Source organism: Castor canadensis, chromosome 1, assembly GCF_047511655.1.
Source record: "Castor canadensis chromosome 1, mCasCan1.hap1v2, whole genome shotgun sequence".
Taxonomy (NCBI): domain Eukaryota; kingdom Metazoa; phylum Chordata; class Mammalia; order Rodentia; family Castoridae; genus Castor; species Castor canadensis.
In genome coordinates this window covers 44,334,834-44,351,740 of record NC_133386.1, presented here as the reverse complement: position 1 = coordinate 44,351,740, position 16,907 = coordinate 44,334,834, and the positions used below count along the sequence as shown (strand labels likewise).

The 16,907-nt window shown below is 38.0% G+C and overlaps 2 protein-coding genes across 7 annotated transcripts in view; one reads left to right on the top strand and one right to left on the bottom strand.

The window, feature by feature from the left end:
* The window catches only part of LOC109694790 (DNA helicase MCM9), a 116,410-nt gene that overhangs the window by 83,558 nt on the left and 15,945 nt on the right, over positions 1 to 16,907 (bottom strand). The window contains exon 8 of one of the 6 annotated variants that reach the window (XM_074075609.1): positions 2,351 to 2,609. The exons of 3 other annotated variants lie outside the window; for them this stretch is intronic. In XM_074075609.1, coding sequence (XP_073931710.1) covers positions 2,527 to 2,609 — 83 coding nt within the window. In that variant the 3' untranslated portion in view covers positions 2,351 to 2,526. Of the gene's footprint in view, positions 1 to 2,350; positions 2,610 to 14,215; positions 16,863 to 16,907 lie in introns of those variants that run through there. 2 more of the 6 variants (XM_074075619.1, XM_074075613.1) reach the window with 2 other exon arrangements.
* Positions 60 to 13,371, top strand: Asf1a (anti-silencing function 1A histone chaperone). The gene is made up of 4 exons (XM_020176942.2): positions 60 to 545; positions 6,057 to 6,172; positions 11,378 to 11,554; positions 12,978 to 13,371. Exons 1-4 carry the CDS (start codon positions 437 to 439, stop codon positions 13,188 to 13,190), a joined length of 615 nt encoding a protein of 204 aa, XP_020032531.1. The 5' UTR covers positions 60 to 436; the 3' UTR covers positions 13,191 to 13,371.

Below are 16,907 nucleotides of genomic sequence, written 5' to 3'. Positions count from 1 at the left end.
CCGCCGGTGGCGGCCTCCGCGCGGGCCTCCCAGCCCGTATTCCACTCACTTTGTTCTCCGCCTTTGTCCTAATCCACACCAGCAGGTGGAGCCGCAGTTAAAGTTTCCGAGTCCATTTCGCGAGCGGGAGCCCATCTTGCTCGCCGCTGAAGCCCTCGCTGGAGGAGGAGGGTCAGAGATCGGGTGCAGCCAATCGCGGGCAACGCTGCTAGTTAACAGAGCAGAATGGGCTGTAGTTTAGTGAAATAGGAAAGCTGCAAAACACTGTGGAGTGCTCCCGTGTAAATAAAAAGAGGAAAAAAAAGTTTCTCAAGTCGCCGCTGCACGACGTCGGGCCGGCACCGGGGCGGGGGTCTGCGCTCTCGGAGCGGCCGCGCGCTGGACTTTATTGTGCCGCAACGAGCCCGGTCCCCATTGTTTGTGTTTTTTTCAAAATATGGCAAAGGTTCAGGTGAACAATGTAGTGGTGCTGGATAACCCTTCTCCTTTCTACAACCCGTTCCAGTTCGAGATCACCTTCGAGTGCATCGAGGACCTGTCTGAAGGTGAGTGGCGCCGCCGCCGCCCGCCAGGCTGTCAGTTGCGGTTGCAGACGTTGAAAGTTTCCCGGGCCCGGTCTCGCGGGGGCGGCCGGCGCGGCGCGGGCGGGCGCGGGCGGCTCCGCGGAGGGAAACTTGAAGTTGATGGACGACGGCCGCTGAGGCGCGCGCAGGTCCAGCCGCAGCCCGGGCGCCTGCCTGGGCTCAACTTGAGAGCAACTTGTTCGGCGGAGGTAGCCATGTTGTCAGCTTTGTCTGGCGGGCGGCGGGCGGGCGGCGGTTCGCGAGACCCGCACTCGCACGCGCGGCGCCGGCGGCGGTCGTACGAGGCTGGCCGTGCGCGGCGAGCAGCCTCTGCGACCCTCGCGCGCCGAGGGGAGGCCGGGCCGGGAGCGGAGCGTGTGTGGTCGCGCCGGCTACTTAGGAGCGGAGCCATCTTTCCAGAGAAGAGAATTGGGCCGGCGACCCCGGCGTCACGACGCCTCCTCTGCCCCGCCACGGGTGGCGAGCGCGGCGCCCCGCCTGCCCCTTCCTTCCTGCCCGGAGCCCCAGGCAGATCCATTTTTAGAGCTTACGGGAAGGTTGCTGTCCTCCCGGGCTGGCCGTGCCGGCCGCGTTGGGAGGGGAGCGAGCTGTCCTCGCGCTGATTTCTGGCTCCCTCGACCAACCAGCGGGCAAGGCGGGCGCAGGCCCGGCCCCTCCGCGCCGCGGCTCCCCCGGGGCCGCGTCCTCTCCGGCCGGGAGCCGGCGCCCGGGATGCTGCGCCGTGCGGTGCCGAGCGCCGCCGAAGATGCTGCGGGCGGCATGCTTTCCGCGCGGGGGGGCGGGGGAGCGCACGGCCAGCCAGGAACTAATCATCCCGGGGCAGAACGCCCAGGAACCGATCCTCAGTCCTGCACCGTGCGGACCTGACCTCGAGAGCGTGCTGACAGCTGAGCAGAGTAACGCCCGCTGCACACCCCGCACGCCCTGAGCACGGACGCCAGCCGAGGCTAGCACGCCAAAGGGAAAATCCCGATGCAGTGCAACAATTGCTAGAACCTTTCCTAAATGCGTCTTAACGTCTTCAGAAAAAATTAGTATTTTAAATACGTGCAGAAATACAATAAGCTACACAAAGCTAAAACTTAACACTTATTTTACTCTTAGGTTTTATTAAATTTAGTGATTTATCTTCAAAATTTAGGGGGAAAAGTTTAACCCATTCAGTGTTAATTTTACAATAAAACAGAGAACATCTTTTGAACTTCCAGGTACGTTTCACAAAATACATTTTGAAGTATTAGGCTGATCCTGGCGTGGTAAAGCATTTTGTAGTTTTAAATTAGTATTTAATCTATAAAAAATGTATTTTATGTAGGGTGTTAACTTTAATTATAAAACCACTATGTGCTCACTTCAATAAACTTTTTAAAAAAGTTGTACAAACATGTAAAGTAACAGTCCTCTACTCAGTACTTCTTTAGTTAACCACAATTGACACTCTAATGTGCTTATTGTTTTATAAAGCATAAACGCACATATTTTATATGTGGGGCATATTTTGAAGGATGACTCATTAAAATATAAAAATCTGTAAGCTACAGATAATAAAAACTAAAAGATTTTTCGTATTATTCTGAAGCCATTTGGTTACTCGCCTATAGTAAGCATTTCAACTTACAGCCACTTTTTTTCTGTCAATTTTATATACAAATGGACAAATACAAGAAAAAACATTGACCAGTCCATTCCACTATATAGTACTAGAACTTCTTCACATTTTTATTTCTCAACTGATGCCTTCCATTTTAGGAGTCAGTTCTAAATAAGGAAGCTAGATAATTCAGGAGGTTAGAGGGCCTCTAAGTTGGATAGTTTGTGTCCTGCCATTCATAGATCTATGTTCCATTTTTAACTGGGATCCCTTCAGAACCCAGCTCAATCATCACTGATGTCAAGAATACACCACCTTCTACTGGTACACTTCATCCAGGGCACCATTATTTTAAAGTATTTTAAGCTGAGTCATTCCAAAGCTGCAAAGGAATCTTTGAAAAAGGTGCCACGACTGTGTACTCCACCTAGAGGCTGTGTGGATTAAGGAAGTTTAAGTTTAGATAGGAAAGGCTCTTTACAGGGTCCATACTTTTATACTATGGCTTAAAAAAAAAAAATCTGTTCTTGAAATTAAACTACAAAATATGAAGAGAATTTTCAGTTTGTAAGTTATTTTGTGTCAAGTCCCAAACAACTGTTTAGCCACCATTTTTCATAGTTCTCCAAATATTTTCACTTTTCTTTAAAAGGTGCCCTGTAACTTTGGTTCAGAAGAAGACTTAAGTAGTATTTGCTTATAAGATAACTCATCTGTTTCTAATACAGGGTTTATATCAGGGAGTAGAACAACTGTTAAAAAAAAAAGTCAGAATTTAAGCAGAGGCTTTATTGTGCTTGATCTGATCTGATGGGCCACCAGATGTACATATATTTGATTGATCTGCCATTTAAAAGTATGTATCAAGAACTATAGCTACTGATGGTTGCATATTTAAGATGCACCAGAATTGAGCTCAGTGCTTTATACTTTGAAACTTCAAACTTGTTCTAATTCAAAAGGCAACATACTTTCTACAGGTCTTTCCAATAGTGTAATTAACTTAAAATTCTCTTGGTGAAGTCCCTCACTCCCACCACAAATGGAGATACTTTCAAACTGGGATTACCACAATTAAATGAAACAATTAGTTAACTTTTTAAATAAATGAATAAGCTCCTGGACAATTTGTGTAAAACTGCTGGCTGACCTTCCTCTTTTAAAATACGGAGGGCTGGGGAATGAAACCTAGGTTAAAAAAATATAAAACAACTGGTGCTAATTTACAAAAGTAAGTATTGACCCTTTGAAACTCAGTGGCTATGACGAGCAAACACTCAGTGTAAGGTGTTCCTTGAATTACAGCTTGTACTCCCTCATGTTATCTATTCATTGCAGGTGTGTTTGCCCATCCCTCCCCTGGGATTACATTTGAGTGCTAGAAATGGCAATTTATCATCCCACTTTTTTTTTTTTTTTTGAAAGGAGCTGAGGCTTTGGAGTTGCAGCAGCATAGCTTGGATTCTGATTCTTTGACTTATAAATTGTTTTGAGTATAAGTTTTTACTTAACCTGAGTCTAAACTTTCCTGTTTACATAATTATATAATACACAATGTATAATATATGCATATTTTAAATCCATATGATAAAGCTGTTGAGGTTTAAACAATGGTGTAAAGTTGCAGGATCAATGCCCAACAAATGATATTTTATAAACGTAGGTTTAAAATCATGGCTATATTCCTATGGCAAGCCACAAAAATGCTAACTAAATTTATACCACTTTGGAGTCACACATATACAATACATATGAAATTAACAAAATTTTATGAAAATGTGACAATTCTCAGTCTTATCCTCCTTTGGCTAGTTTAGTAGCTTTCCTGCTCCTTTTTTTTTAAAACAGCTTCTTCATTTGGCTTTTGGATCACCCTCATTGATTGCTAGTTTCCTATCCTACTTTTGATTTTTCTTCATCTTCTTGACATTTCAACCTTGGAGAACCCCAAAGCTCCTAGAAATTCCATCATATGGCTTTACATATCACTGTCAGTTTTCAAATTTTTATCAGCTATGCAGTATCTCTTCTCAAACAACTAGTAAATGTCTCGGACATGTGAAAATCCTGATCATCTTCTCTCTACTCACTTCATTCCCTGCACAGTACATGCTTCTTGCTGCTTTCATCTCCAAAGTTTATCATGATGTAACTGCTTCACACCCCCATGACCACACATGATCCAAGCCACCATATTTCTTGCCTCATTTATTGAAACATGCTCTGTTTCCTTGCCCGCTTATCGAACAGAGCAGTTATAATGCTCCTTTAAAATGAAAGCTGCATCCCTGTTACTTATCTCAAAAGCTTTGTGATCTCCCTAGCTTTGGGCTAGGATTATAGCTCGGTGGTAGAGTCAGTGCCCAGCATGTTCAAAGCTCCAGGTTTGGTTCCCAGCACAGTAAAAAATAAGCTTCAATGGCTTCCCATATTACTCAGTGTAAAAGCCAAAGTCCATATGATGGCCTTCAAAACCTTTCATGATCTGGCCATTCCTTTCTTCCCCAATGTTAAGGTTGGTTACTTTCTCCCTTGCTCATTCTGCTCCAGTTCAGGCCTCCTTGCTTTTTCTTAAACATGCCAAGTATGTTCCTATCTCTGTTACTTTGTATGTACTATTCTCTCTAAACTAGATACCCATTTCGCCTGCTTCCTATCTCTATCAACAAATAGGTGATCTTGTGTGAGATGTCAGATGCGGACCCTGCATCTGGAATGTGCTAAAGGCTGAAATGTAAGTGGTCTTAGTCTAAGATAGGACTGTGACAAAATAGGTCCTCAGAAAATGACTGACTTTAAGAGAAAACATAAACTTCAAGGAGCTTTCAGTTTGATAAATTGTAATTTATAATATAGTGTGAATAAATAGTAGCTATACTATTTCTCATGAATTTAAGGAACAAAAAATATCTACACAGTCACACAAAAATGGCACTAACTAGATTGTCCACGAGTGTTCCAGACACATGTTGGGCATGCTCAGTATAGTCTCAGGGTAATGAATTCAAGTGGCAGGCCACATATGCTAAACACCCTAAGAGAAGGCTCCTTTAAACAGCAGTTTTAACTCATCTCTGCATTCTCTAAGTACACTGTAAAAGGTGCTCAATAAATCTGTTAAATTGAATTACATATAAAGTTCATGCCCATCTCCACTGTTTATATTGTTGTATCAAGACATGTAAAGGTTTGGTTTCCTCTTCAGTTTAAAGAATGCATGACAGGAGTGGGTACCATGAAGAACAAAATTCCTTTGTGTTCTTTAACTGTAGTTGGTGTAGTTAGTAGCAGGCATCAGTAGTTACAACAGTAATACACCTTTTTAGTTTAGGGTATCAGCTATGAGGATCTTATGATGATACAACAAAACAGTAAAGCTAAAGCCCTTTACTTCTGAGTCACAATGGAGGTTTCCTAATGTGTTTTTTTCACTTTGGAGTCTTATGATTTGGATCTCACAGGGCTGTTCTTCCAGTGTGTTGAAGTTGTTAAAAGATGGCAGATGTCATACAAAATGGGTAGAGAGATTCCAGGGAATAAATATAGAAAATGCTGGATTAATGTTCTACTAAAGAATGTCTTAGAACACTTACTAACATTTACGAATCCTCAAGACAAAGTTTATAGCATTTCCTAAATTTTTGATGTTTTATTTGTGAGGAACACTATCTAGGAACCAGTGTTTCACAAAGAGCATTTTGAGAAATTCTGGTACAGACTGGACCCTAGTAAGAATTTTATAAGGAACATTTCAGCATTTATGGATTTTTTGTTAAGAGAAGCCACTTATCAGCCAATAATGGTCAAGTGGACATTAAAAGAGACTTTGATGTCATCTGGTGATGTAATTACTGATATGGAAAATTTTTTTTTAACCCTAGATTTGGAATGGAAAATCATCTATGTGGGCTCTGCAGAAAGTGAAGAATATGATCAAGTTTTAGACTCTGTTTTAGTGGGCCCTGTTCCTGCAGGAAGGCATATGTTTGTATTTCAGGTAAGATTAATGTTGATAAATGTATATGCCAGATATGTTTCTAGGTAGACTAAATTATCTCGTGGGTCTTATCCCTTTGTTTTATATCACTCTGCTTCAAGTGCTTTTCTTTTAATCTACTTCAGTGTCTGTCATACAGGAACTGCACTTATTGGTTTTTCTGGTGGTAGATGTTGATATGATGCTTGCTTCGTGGAGATGCATAGTACACTAAACCTTAAACTGTATCCTGGCATACACAGTGGTTAATTTTGGGATCTTCCTGTGGAACAGATATTGAAGATGTCTATCCATTAGCCTAAAATATGGATTCAACTTGCTTACCATTTAGTAATGTGTATCAGTAGTAAGAGTACCTAGAGGAGTTAGTAATATGCATCTTCAGTTTATGGTTTCAGCCACTAAGAGTGATGATGATATAACAGCAACAACTTTATTTCAGCATAATCAGTATCTGAGCTAAGCTAACAGGCATGTTAGTTCACAGAGATATGTGAACTTGGGTCATGGTGTCTTTTTTTCCCTGAACTCAGGGCCTACACTTTGAGCCTCTCCACCAGCCCTTTTTTGTGAAGGGTTTTTTTGTGATAGGTTCTCTCAGAACTATTTGCCTGGGCTGGCATTGAACTGAGATCCTCCTGATCTTTGGCTCCTGAGTAGCTAGGATTACAAATATAAACCACCAGCATCCGGCAGGTCATTGTGTCTTAAATTTTGGTCTAAATACTTTACAGAGGCTGAGCACTGCTGCCTCACGCCTGTAATACTAGCTACTTGGGAGGCAGAGATCAGGAGGATTGATGTTCGAAGCCAGCCCAAGCAAATAGTTTGCAGCACCCTATCTCGAAACTCCCCAATACAAAAGAGGGATGATGGAGTAGCTCAAGTGGTAGAGCGCCTGCATGGCAAGTGTGAGGTCCTGAGTTCAAACCACAGTACCTCGAAAACAAAAGAGCAACAATGACTGAAACAAAGCAAAAAGCTTTATAGAGGACTATTGTTGTAAATATTGAGGGGGAAATTCTATTAATATAAATTATGTTCTCAGATACCACTGACGGTATTTGAGTCTGTGCCAAGTTTTCAACATTGTCTTTGGTATGCAAAAAGTGTTATTTCTTCTAACTCATGTTAAATTGCTGCATAAAATAATTTAGTAATTTTTCAATTAACCATGTTTCTTAAAGGAAGATAGAATACTTCAAAGAGTAATTAGCCATAGATTATTTTTAAAATTAGCTTTTGTTATAAGTACTTCTACCTAAAAAATCCCACTGAAAAGGCTTAATCTACAAAGAAAATTTCACTTATCCTATCCCTGACCTCTGTTTTCTCACTTCAGACCAGACTAATCTCAACAAATAATAATAACATCAGAAATGGGTAAAGAACCACTGAGCTGCATGCTAGCTCTAGAAACTCGGCCTTTGCCTCTCCTTTGCTAAAGAGAATTCAGAATCTTTGTCTATTAACTGTTAGTGCTTTTTACTAGGAAAACCAACAGATAATTTAGTTTGTCTAAACAATTGATGAAGACAAAGCTTAAATGTACTAATTAAAAGGGTCAAGTATGTTAATTAAAAGTGCTGTTAACTTAAGTTGTGCGAGTACATAGCCTTGTGAATGCCCTGTTTTGTTCTGTAGGAGAAAGCACTGAAGTCATAGGCTGGGGTCAGATCCCGGTGCCTGTGCTTATTAGCCATGTGTGACTTTAGACAAGCTCTCTAACTGCCGCTAGTCACGCCACTCATCTATGCAATGTAGATAGTATCCTACCTCATAAGAATGTTATGGGGAATATAATAGGAAATCACTGACTAATCTAATTATGCCTGTAATTAGATCTAAATTTTTAGTCTTAGTTTCTTAAATTTGTTATTTAAAGAAGCAAGATTTGCTCTCACCCATAACCCTAAGGAACCCATACAGTACTGATAATTCTTGAATGCAGTAAAAGAAACTGGGGTTGACAATACAGTCATACATACCTTTTATGATACTGTAAAAATTTACAAATGCTTTGGTTTCAAAATAAACCCTTGGAAATCTTTTCTGTTTATGTTAAGAACACTCTTCCTAAGCTTTTGACTTAGATTAGAATAGTGTAGGAAAAAACTCAGTCATACATCCTTCCTTATAGTGACAAGTAGCTTTACCTTGGTATCATTGTACATGAGGATGAAAAGAACAGAAAGCACAGTGTGATTTAGAGCCTATGTTTAGCCTATGCATTTTTCAGAATTCGTCATTATCAACAGTAAGAGACGAAGGTATAGTTTTCATTCTGGTTTTAATCAAACTTCCATAAAAATTCTGGTGTGCCATGATGGTGCTCCTCAGATTTGCCTCTCTCACAAATGGGTCAAAGACTAGCAGGAAGATGTTTAGACATTTGCCCAGTATTGCTGACTGGGTTAAAGATCTCTACCCATCACTGCTCCATCATAAGTGATCTGAGAGGCTTGCAAGGTTTTCTACTCAAATTTTTTCAAGCTGACCCCTTTGGCAAACAAATTTTAAAACACAAACGTGCCTAGAACCAGTATTCTGGGTTGTGGGAGAGTTCTCAGAGCATTCCTGAGCTATCTGTATTTCCCATCTTTACCCACTTCCAGGTACATGAGAATCCCTTTGGGTATCATGGAAGTAACCTAACCCATCTGGGAAGGGGATGCATAGGATCTCTAAGACAGACAGCAAAGAGATCTCAAACCCCTTTAGGGCAGGAACTGAGTAATGAGTAAATTTCAAAATAGTAAATGCTCATAGCTGTACCAAACATGAGATTTTTATAAAGATGAACTGAACTGGACTCCTACCATGGATAAAGCTTAAGAGTAGCAGGGGAGACAGTAAACATTTAGATTGTTAGGCATATGTTAGTAGAGGATTTGTGTCAGGTAATATAAGCACATAGAAAAGGAAGCTGCTACCTTCTCACTTAGAAAGGGCTTCACTGAAGATAAAATTAATACAGACTTCAAAAAATGAACTTTCCATAACCATATTATTTTTTTTTCCCAAAAAACCCAACTATTGATAACCCAAAGTCATTGTGCTGAGCTCTTACCCCTGTATTTCAAGTAATACTATTCTTCGTATCCTAAGTCATCCTTCTTAGGTTTTCATTTACTTTCTTGGCTGCCAAAAGTCTGCCATTTTTCTGTCTCCTTCCTCTCTGTCAGGCCATCTGAGAGGTCATTTTTCTTCTCTTTTTTTTATCAGTGTATCTTAATTGTACAAAATAGTGGGTTTCATTTTAACAGTGACATATATGTATATAAAGTACTTTGACAGAATTTGGCCCCCCAAATTCTCAAAAAAAAAAGATGAATTTTTCAAGATGCAAGAGAAAGACCTTTTAGGCTGAAGAAACACTTTGAAGCACAGAGGCATGGAATGTTATCCGCACATCTGTAATTCAAATATGTAGAACAAGGATGAGAGGTATGGGGTTAAAGGAGGTGTGAACGGGCATGTTGGTTGGGAGACAAATTAACTTCAGAGATTTTTATTCCTTAGAAATAAACATCTGAGGTTTGAAAACTAGGCAAAGGGATAGGAAAAGATCTGTGTTCAGATGCTGGTAGTAGTATAAATGAAAGGATAGAAATGGAGAGACAAGTTAGAAGATTTTGGCAGTATTCCAGATGAAAGATGAAGACATGAACCCAGCCTTTATGAATGAGAAATGTTGAGACTGACTAGATGTGGTAGACAGGGAAACTGAAGGTAACTGAGATTTTTAGATTAGATGACTATGTGTATGTTTTCTGCCCTTTAGTGTCATCTACACATGGTGGGCTGATAGTAAACATTAGTCTTGCATGTTCTCAAGCTAAGGCATTGAAAATGCTCAGCTAACCCCACCATGTTCCTTGGTGCCCTGGCAACAGTAAGCTAATTTGCTGGGATTTTATCTACTTATTACTCAGAATAGCTGCTTCAGGTCACGCACAGGTGCACTGGCCATCACTGCCTGTATCTCCTCAGAATGTGGCTCCACTCAGTCATTCTTTACTATCTTGCACACTGCCCTGGACATGGCCCTAGCCTTTTCTCATGTTTCTTAGCCTCCTCTAGCTCTCATTTCACTTTCTGCATTCCTCAAGGCTTAGCATGATTCAAAATAATGTCTTTGATATCATCTGCCTAAAAGAATCTTTGCCTTCGTGAATTTCCACCAATATGTGTGGCTCAAACACTTTGCCTAGCAAAGTGATTATTATTTTTTCAAAATCTGCATAGCTTTTTAAATCCCACTGTTAGATTTCTTTCTTTCCGTTTCTTTTTTGCAGTGCTGGGGATCAAAGCCAGAGCTGCATATGTTAGGCAAACACTCTTCCACTGGGCTACTTTCCCATTTCTTTATACTAATTTACTATTAGAATATCTGTGAGGGCTGGTTGAATGTGTATGAAAAGTGTCCTGAGTAGAAAAGGGAAACTGGCATAATAAACATTTGCTTCTTGGCCAGGTGTTGTGGCTCACACCTATAATCCCAGCTACTTGGGAGGTAGAATGGGAAGGATTATGGTTCAAGGCCAGCCCAGGCAAAATGTTAGCAAGACTTCATCTCAACAATAAAGTTGGGTATGATGGTGTACTACTGCCCTGTCTTCTCAGCTATGTGAGAAGAATGAGTAAAATTGTTGTCCAAAATGATTTGGACAACAAATGTGAGACCCTACCGAAAAATAGCAAGCAAAAAGGGCTGGGAGCAGGGCTCAAGTGATAAAGCCTACTTTGTAAGAATGAGGCCCTAGGTTCAAACCCCAGTACCATAAAAAATAAAATAAAATCAACCCCTTCCAAAAGGCTATATGGAGATAATTTGATATTAATTTAGGTCTAAAAACATGACTGGCAAAGTTAGAATTAATACAATTTGATGTTTAAATATTTCATAAGAGGTTTTATATTGAATATTATATAGTCTCTTGAACCACACACACCATACCCAGAATTATTTCCCTCTACAAATGCACTGATGCTTGTAAGTACTGTAGGTACTTAGGACTGCTGTAAAAAAACATGAGCTGTATTTTATACGTATAAGCCAATCTCAAAAAATCATTTTTCCATCTCAATATGATTTCCAAGTTTTTGTTGCTGTACCTTCAGCTGATATGCTAAGATAATAAACTCTAGCCTTGCCTGTCATTGACAGCCTTTTTTGTTTCTTTTCTTTTTATATTATTTTAGGCTGATGCACCTAATCCAGGACTCATTCCAGATGCAGATGCAGTTGGTGTAACAGTTGTGCTAATTACTTGTACCTATCGAGGTCAAGAATTTATTAGAGTTGGCTATTATGTAAATAATGAATATACTGAGACAGAATTAAGGGAAAATCCACCAGTAAAACCAGACTTTTCTAAGGTAATGTTTTTACCATTCCTTTTTAATTACTTGTAGTATAGATTGTTTAAGGCAGTTGCTGTTTCATAATACACTATGAAAATGGCTTTGAGAGAAAATAAATTTGAAGTCCCTGTGCCACCTGGGCAAACTAATCATTCCATTATCATGGATGACCTCAAATCCTACCTCCACAAGAGTCATTACTAATTAATGTTGGAGTCTCTAATGGTTTAAAAAAATTAAGTGCCTCCTACGGGGGAAAAAAGGCCTTTGTTTATATAGCTCTCTGTATAGCATTCCCCATATGTCACAATTCAGTTCAGCCTTTAAGATATGGAATTTCTTGCCCTTGGTAATGACTAATTAGTATTTTTGTCTATAACTCTTCCCAAAATTGTGGGAAGAAGTTTTGTGTTTGCTTTTCATAGGAACATAGTTATCTCAGAATGTCCACATGCTGGGGGGTTTAGGGGGAGAGGTGATGGGGACAGTGTAACTAATGTACAATTTAAGTCTAATCAGAATTGTCACTATGAATCCCCTGTATAACGTATCTTAATAAAAAATTTATTAAAAAAATCCATATGCTTTGTTCTATCTGCTATACTTAGAAGTTAAAGTAAAGGTCTTAAAATTTTCTAATGATGAAAAATCTCAGTTCTCCCAACATACTCTTATTTTTCATTGGGAACTGTTAACAGTTTAGTAACTGGTGATTTTGTGAGGATGCAAAAGTACATGGTATGGCACTCTGTCTGCCGTACCATGTACGAACAATTACATGGCCAGTAGACTAGAAATTTCTCCTTTTCCATAATACGGCTGGAATGCTTTTCATACTGTTTGTGGGACCTTCCATTAATCCAGTGTATTAGCTGCCTGTGTGGAACTTTGTATAATAGAAAAGAGAGGAAACTGGATAATGTTTAAGAATGAGCCATAATATTTAAAAGGCAGGAAGCCACTAATAATGAGAAACCATCTTTGGGTGAAGTTGTTCATTTTCCTTAAAAACACATAAAACTAAATAGCATGATTTGTTTAAATAAAACATCCTATAAAACATTCATCTAAAAAAAAAAATCTCCCTTTTAGGAAACAGATGAATGGAGGCTGTGTATTTATTGTTGGATATTGAAAAATGTAGATAAACTGCTTCAGATTCTCCTTTGTACAAGGCTAAGATATATATATTATTATTTATTATGTGTTGTATGTGTAATAATATATTATTAGTTATAAAATGTACGTATATAACTTTGCTAAGTCCTTAGTTCTTATTATTTATGTTTAAAGTGCTTCATATGACGTATACATTTGCATATGAATTTAGCTCTTTAGGAAGACTTACACAAGAATCATTTTGTTAAAATTCTACTTAGCATATGGATAGTACTCTAACTCTTCTAGTGTTGACCATTTATGTATCTTTTTCCTTTAGCTTCAAAGGAACATTTTGGCGTCTAATCCCAGGGTCACAAGGTTCCACATTAATTGGGAAGACAACACAGAAAAACTGGAAGATGCAGAGAGCAGTAATCCAAATCTACAGTCTCTTCTTTCAACAGATGCATTACCTTCAGCATCAAAGGGATGGTCCACATCAGAAAACTCACTAAATGTCATGTTAGAATCCCATATGGACTGCATGTGACAACCTGCCATCCCTTTAGTGCAAACTAAGCTATAAAAACAGAACTATCTCCCTGAAATTCCGTAAGTACATAGTCAAGACACAATGTGAAGAATTTGTTTTAAAACATCCTGTAGAAAGTTTATAAGAAGACCAGTATTTGAGCAAATTGTGGAATATAAATACAACTATTTTTAAGTAATTTTTTTCTCTTATGTGTTATTTTATTTGTTCTGAAACTAATCTGATTAAAGCATATATATTATTTTCTTCTCCTTTAAATGTAATTAAAGCACTTATAAAAAGAAAAATATGAATCATTAGATCAGACTGTGAAAATGTCTTAGCCTTTTGGACAGTAATCTTTGGACCACTAGCCTTTGAAAGAACAAAGTTCACTTCAACTAAAAAGTTTCTTCCTGTGAAGATACACAGTGTGGTTTTAGTTTTAGTTTTAAGGGGCAAAATTCCATTCTTTAATTAAAAGATGCCCTTAAAAAGGGAATTTGAAATCAACTATATGAATACCAAGAATTTTAGGATTCAGTTTTTCTAGGTCACCCTAACATCTTGTGACTGTATGGCTACTGGACAGCATTTGGTTTTGTTTCTAATAACAAATGTGGCTAATGGTTTCTAAGGTCTTCTGACTATTGTTTTGTTTTTATAACAGTTTAGGACATCAGAGCACATGAATTATAAGTCATTATTGTCCAGTGATTTCAGCGTGTCAAGAGCAAATACAAACTCCCAAAACTTAGAGATTATAATGACTCAAATTTGCTGATTAGGTTTATAAAAATACTATGAACTTTAAAAATCTTCTGATCATCTATTATAGCACTTTTTATATAAAAACAGTGGGTTTAGAAAGGTATACATAGCTTTAATCATAATAAGTTACTATTTTGGAAATATGTACATTTTCACACCTGTAGTACGCTTCGCCAAATCCCCTGACACTCAAGAAAAATACAATCAGGCTTATTTGTAGTTGACATATTCTATTCTAGATTGGTTTTCCAGATCACAAGTTTTTGAAAAGCAACCTTGGAAAGAAATTTATTAATTATGTGAGCCAAAATGTCATTTTTGAGAGCTAGGTACTTCGTTAAAAAGTTTTATGCTCCATTAAATAAAAAGTAGAATATTTTCATTTGACTCTTGTTGCTAAGCAAGATAGCCTATGATCAGGTTATGCAGTGCCTTCATATCTAAAACTTTTATACTGCACTTTTTAAAGCATTTATTTTGAGGAAAGGAAAGGGCATTTGTCTAAATATAGACTCTTAAGGTGTATATATTTCTGTCATTCTGATGTGAATTTGTGAAGCAAAGTTTTGCTAAATGTTGAACTTTGAAATTTAATACTCCAGATTAGAATATTGTCCACTAACTAGATTTTTTTAAGATAAAATACTTTCAAATGTTAAACTATATGTAGAAAAGTTCATTTTTGTCTAATTGCAATTAAAAGAAAATGTTAAAATATCAAAACAAAAATAAAAGTAATACTTTCTAACAAAGAGCTCAGTGATTAATGTAGCAGTAATGAGATACATGCTTGTTAGAAATAAAACATAACATAAGCCAGCTTACCAAATAAAGCAGTTCACTACTGAGTTTCTATTCTAGTTATAAAGTTTACTTTGTAGGGACATCAAAGGGTTAGGTTTCTATATCACTTTATAAAGGGACAGTCAATTTTCACCAAGGTTTGGGACATAAACTTTATTATCTTAAATTCTATGGATTTAAAGTAAAAACTAATGACTGAAAATAGAAAGATTTAGAATTCAAGCATTAAGAACTAAGAACCTAGCATTTAGGGTTTTTTTTTCCCTCCAGTTTAACCTTATTTACATACACTATGTCTGAATTTTAGCTATAAGGATTAGAGCTGTTTTTCCCTCTTTGACTGTAGTAAATTGCTATGTCTGGAGAATATAAACATGAACAAATTACTTATGCCACTGAAGAGATAGGTGAGTAGGTTGGAGGGAATGAAGGCATCATTTTAACTGACAAAACATTCCAGAAATCCGAGGAAGCATGCATGCCTTTGCTCATTCCTAACGTTATATAACCTTAGGTTTTTATGCTGTCTTACCCTGTGGTTTCAGGACTTGTAGTTTCTAATTTTATCAAGAAAGTCTATGGCAGCAGTTTTCAAAGCTTTTTACTTTTTATTTTTAAACTTTAATCATGGTGTAAAGTAAAATAAATCATGATCCTATCCTACTATACAAGTATGTATTTATATTAAAATGTATTTAATGAAAATCCACCCTTAAGTGCACTTTACTGTGTGCAGTATGACTCCCTAGTGGGTTGAGATAGAGAATTTGAAGAAAGACCAATCTGATCCTATGGGTGGGTGAGAAGAAGCAAATTTTTTACAGTTGTAAAATCTGTATTTCCCTCTACCAGTCTTTTTTTTCCTCATATGTGGATTATGATTTTGGCATTAAAAAAAAAAAAGAGGGAAAGTGCTAATACACCTCTACACTAATCCATTAACACTACGAATCAGCAGCCAATCTTTTTGTTTTGTTTTTGGTACTGGGGTTTGAACTCAGGGCCTATACCTTGAGCCACTCCACCATCCCTTTTTTGTGATGGGTTTTTTCTCACAAACTGTTGCTGGGGGCTAGTCTTCAATCACAGTCCTCCTGATCTCTGCCTCCTGAGCACTACCAGCACCCACCTAGTAGCCAATTTTTATAAAACTTCCCAAATAGGCTGAAATTACTAGCAACCCACAAGATGGTTTGGACTTCTATGTAATTAGGAAACATTTCAGGTAACCACTTGGGAAACAACTTTATTTATATGTTGTTGGTATCAAGTTATACAGTCTAGAACACTACATAATTTAAGACACAGTGTTCTTTATATTTTCTGTCACTTCCCTTTTAGTATCCTGATGATTGTCCATTCCTCTCAATTTACAAATCCCTTCTGTCATTACTTAATAATAAACTGTTCAGTTATACTTTAAAGCTTGAGAGCCCTTTAACTTACATAGGTGGAACATTTTCTGTTGTATGATAAATTTTAAAGCTTCTCATAAGAAATTTGAGCACAGGCCAGCGAAGTGAGGTTCCCTTAACAAGTAGCAGATAACATCTATAAAATGTTTGAAATAGAGGCCTATTTTTAGAAGAAATATTACTTCAATCAAAACTGTATAAAACTTCAAAACTGCATCAAAACACGTTTTTAAAAATAATTTTCCCTAAATTCCCTAAGTCACCTCATAATTAATATATATAAATATATATTTTTTTGGCAGTACTGGGGTTTGAACTCAGGGCTTTGTGTTTGCTAGGCAGATGCTCTACCTCTTGAGCCGCACCCCCAGCTCTGTAATCAAATCTTGACATTCTATATTCAAAGACTTTGAAATGTACTTGCTGAAGAATCATTTCAATGTATAAATGAAGCTCCACATTGCATATGTGAAAAGTATGCTTTCTAAATACTAACAGACAAATCTCTGCCTAAGGAGTTTCTCATGCTGTGCATAAGATCTAGGAGCATGAAAATGCCTTAATCTCTATGCCATGTATTTACTTTTGTAAGTGAAATTTCCCCCTATTTAATTTATTTTGATGTTCTGTTTGCATGGTCTTCATAAAATTCCAGGTAATGTATACATTTTTCTTGCATAAATATGTATAAAGGTAATCCCTAAAGAATGAGAAAAATTATAGTATTCAAAACTAAGATGCAAAG

What these genes read in the sequence shown, in the direction of transcription:
- Asf1a (XM_020176942.2), top strand. Translation starts at nt 437, where the DNA reads ATGGCAAAGGTTCAGGTGAACAATGTAGTGGTGCTGGATAACCCTTCT. An exon ending in GGCATATGTTTGTATTTCAG is followed by an intron (nt 6,173 to 11,377) that starts GTAAGATTAATG and finishes ATATTATTTTAG; the next exon opens with GCTGATGCACCTAATCCAGG. An exon ending in TAAAACCAGACTTTTCTAAG is followed by an intron (nt 11,555 to 12,977) that starts GTAATGTTTTTA and finishes TTTTTCCTTTAG; the next exon opens with CTTCAAAGGAACATTTTGGC.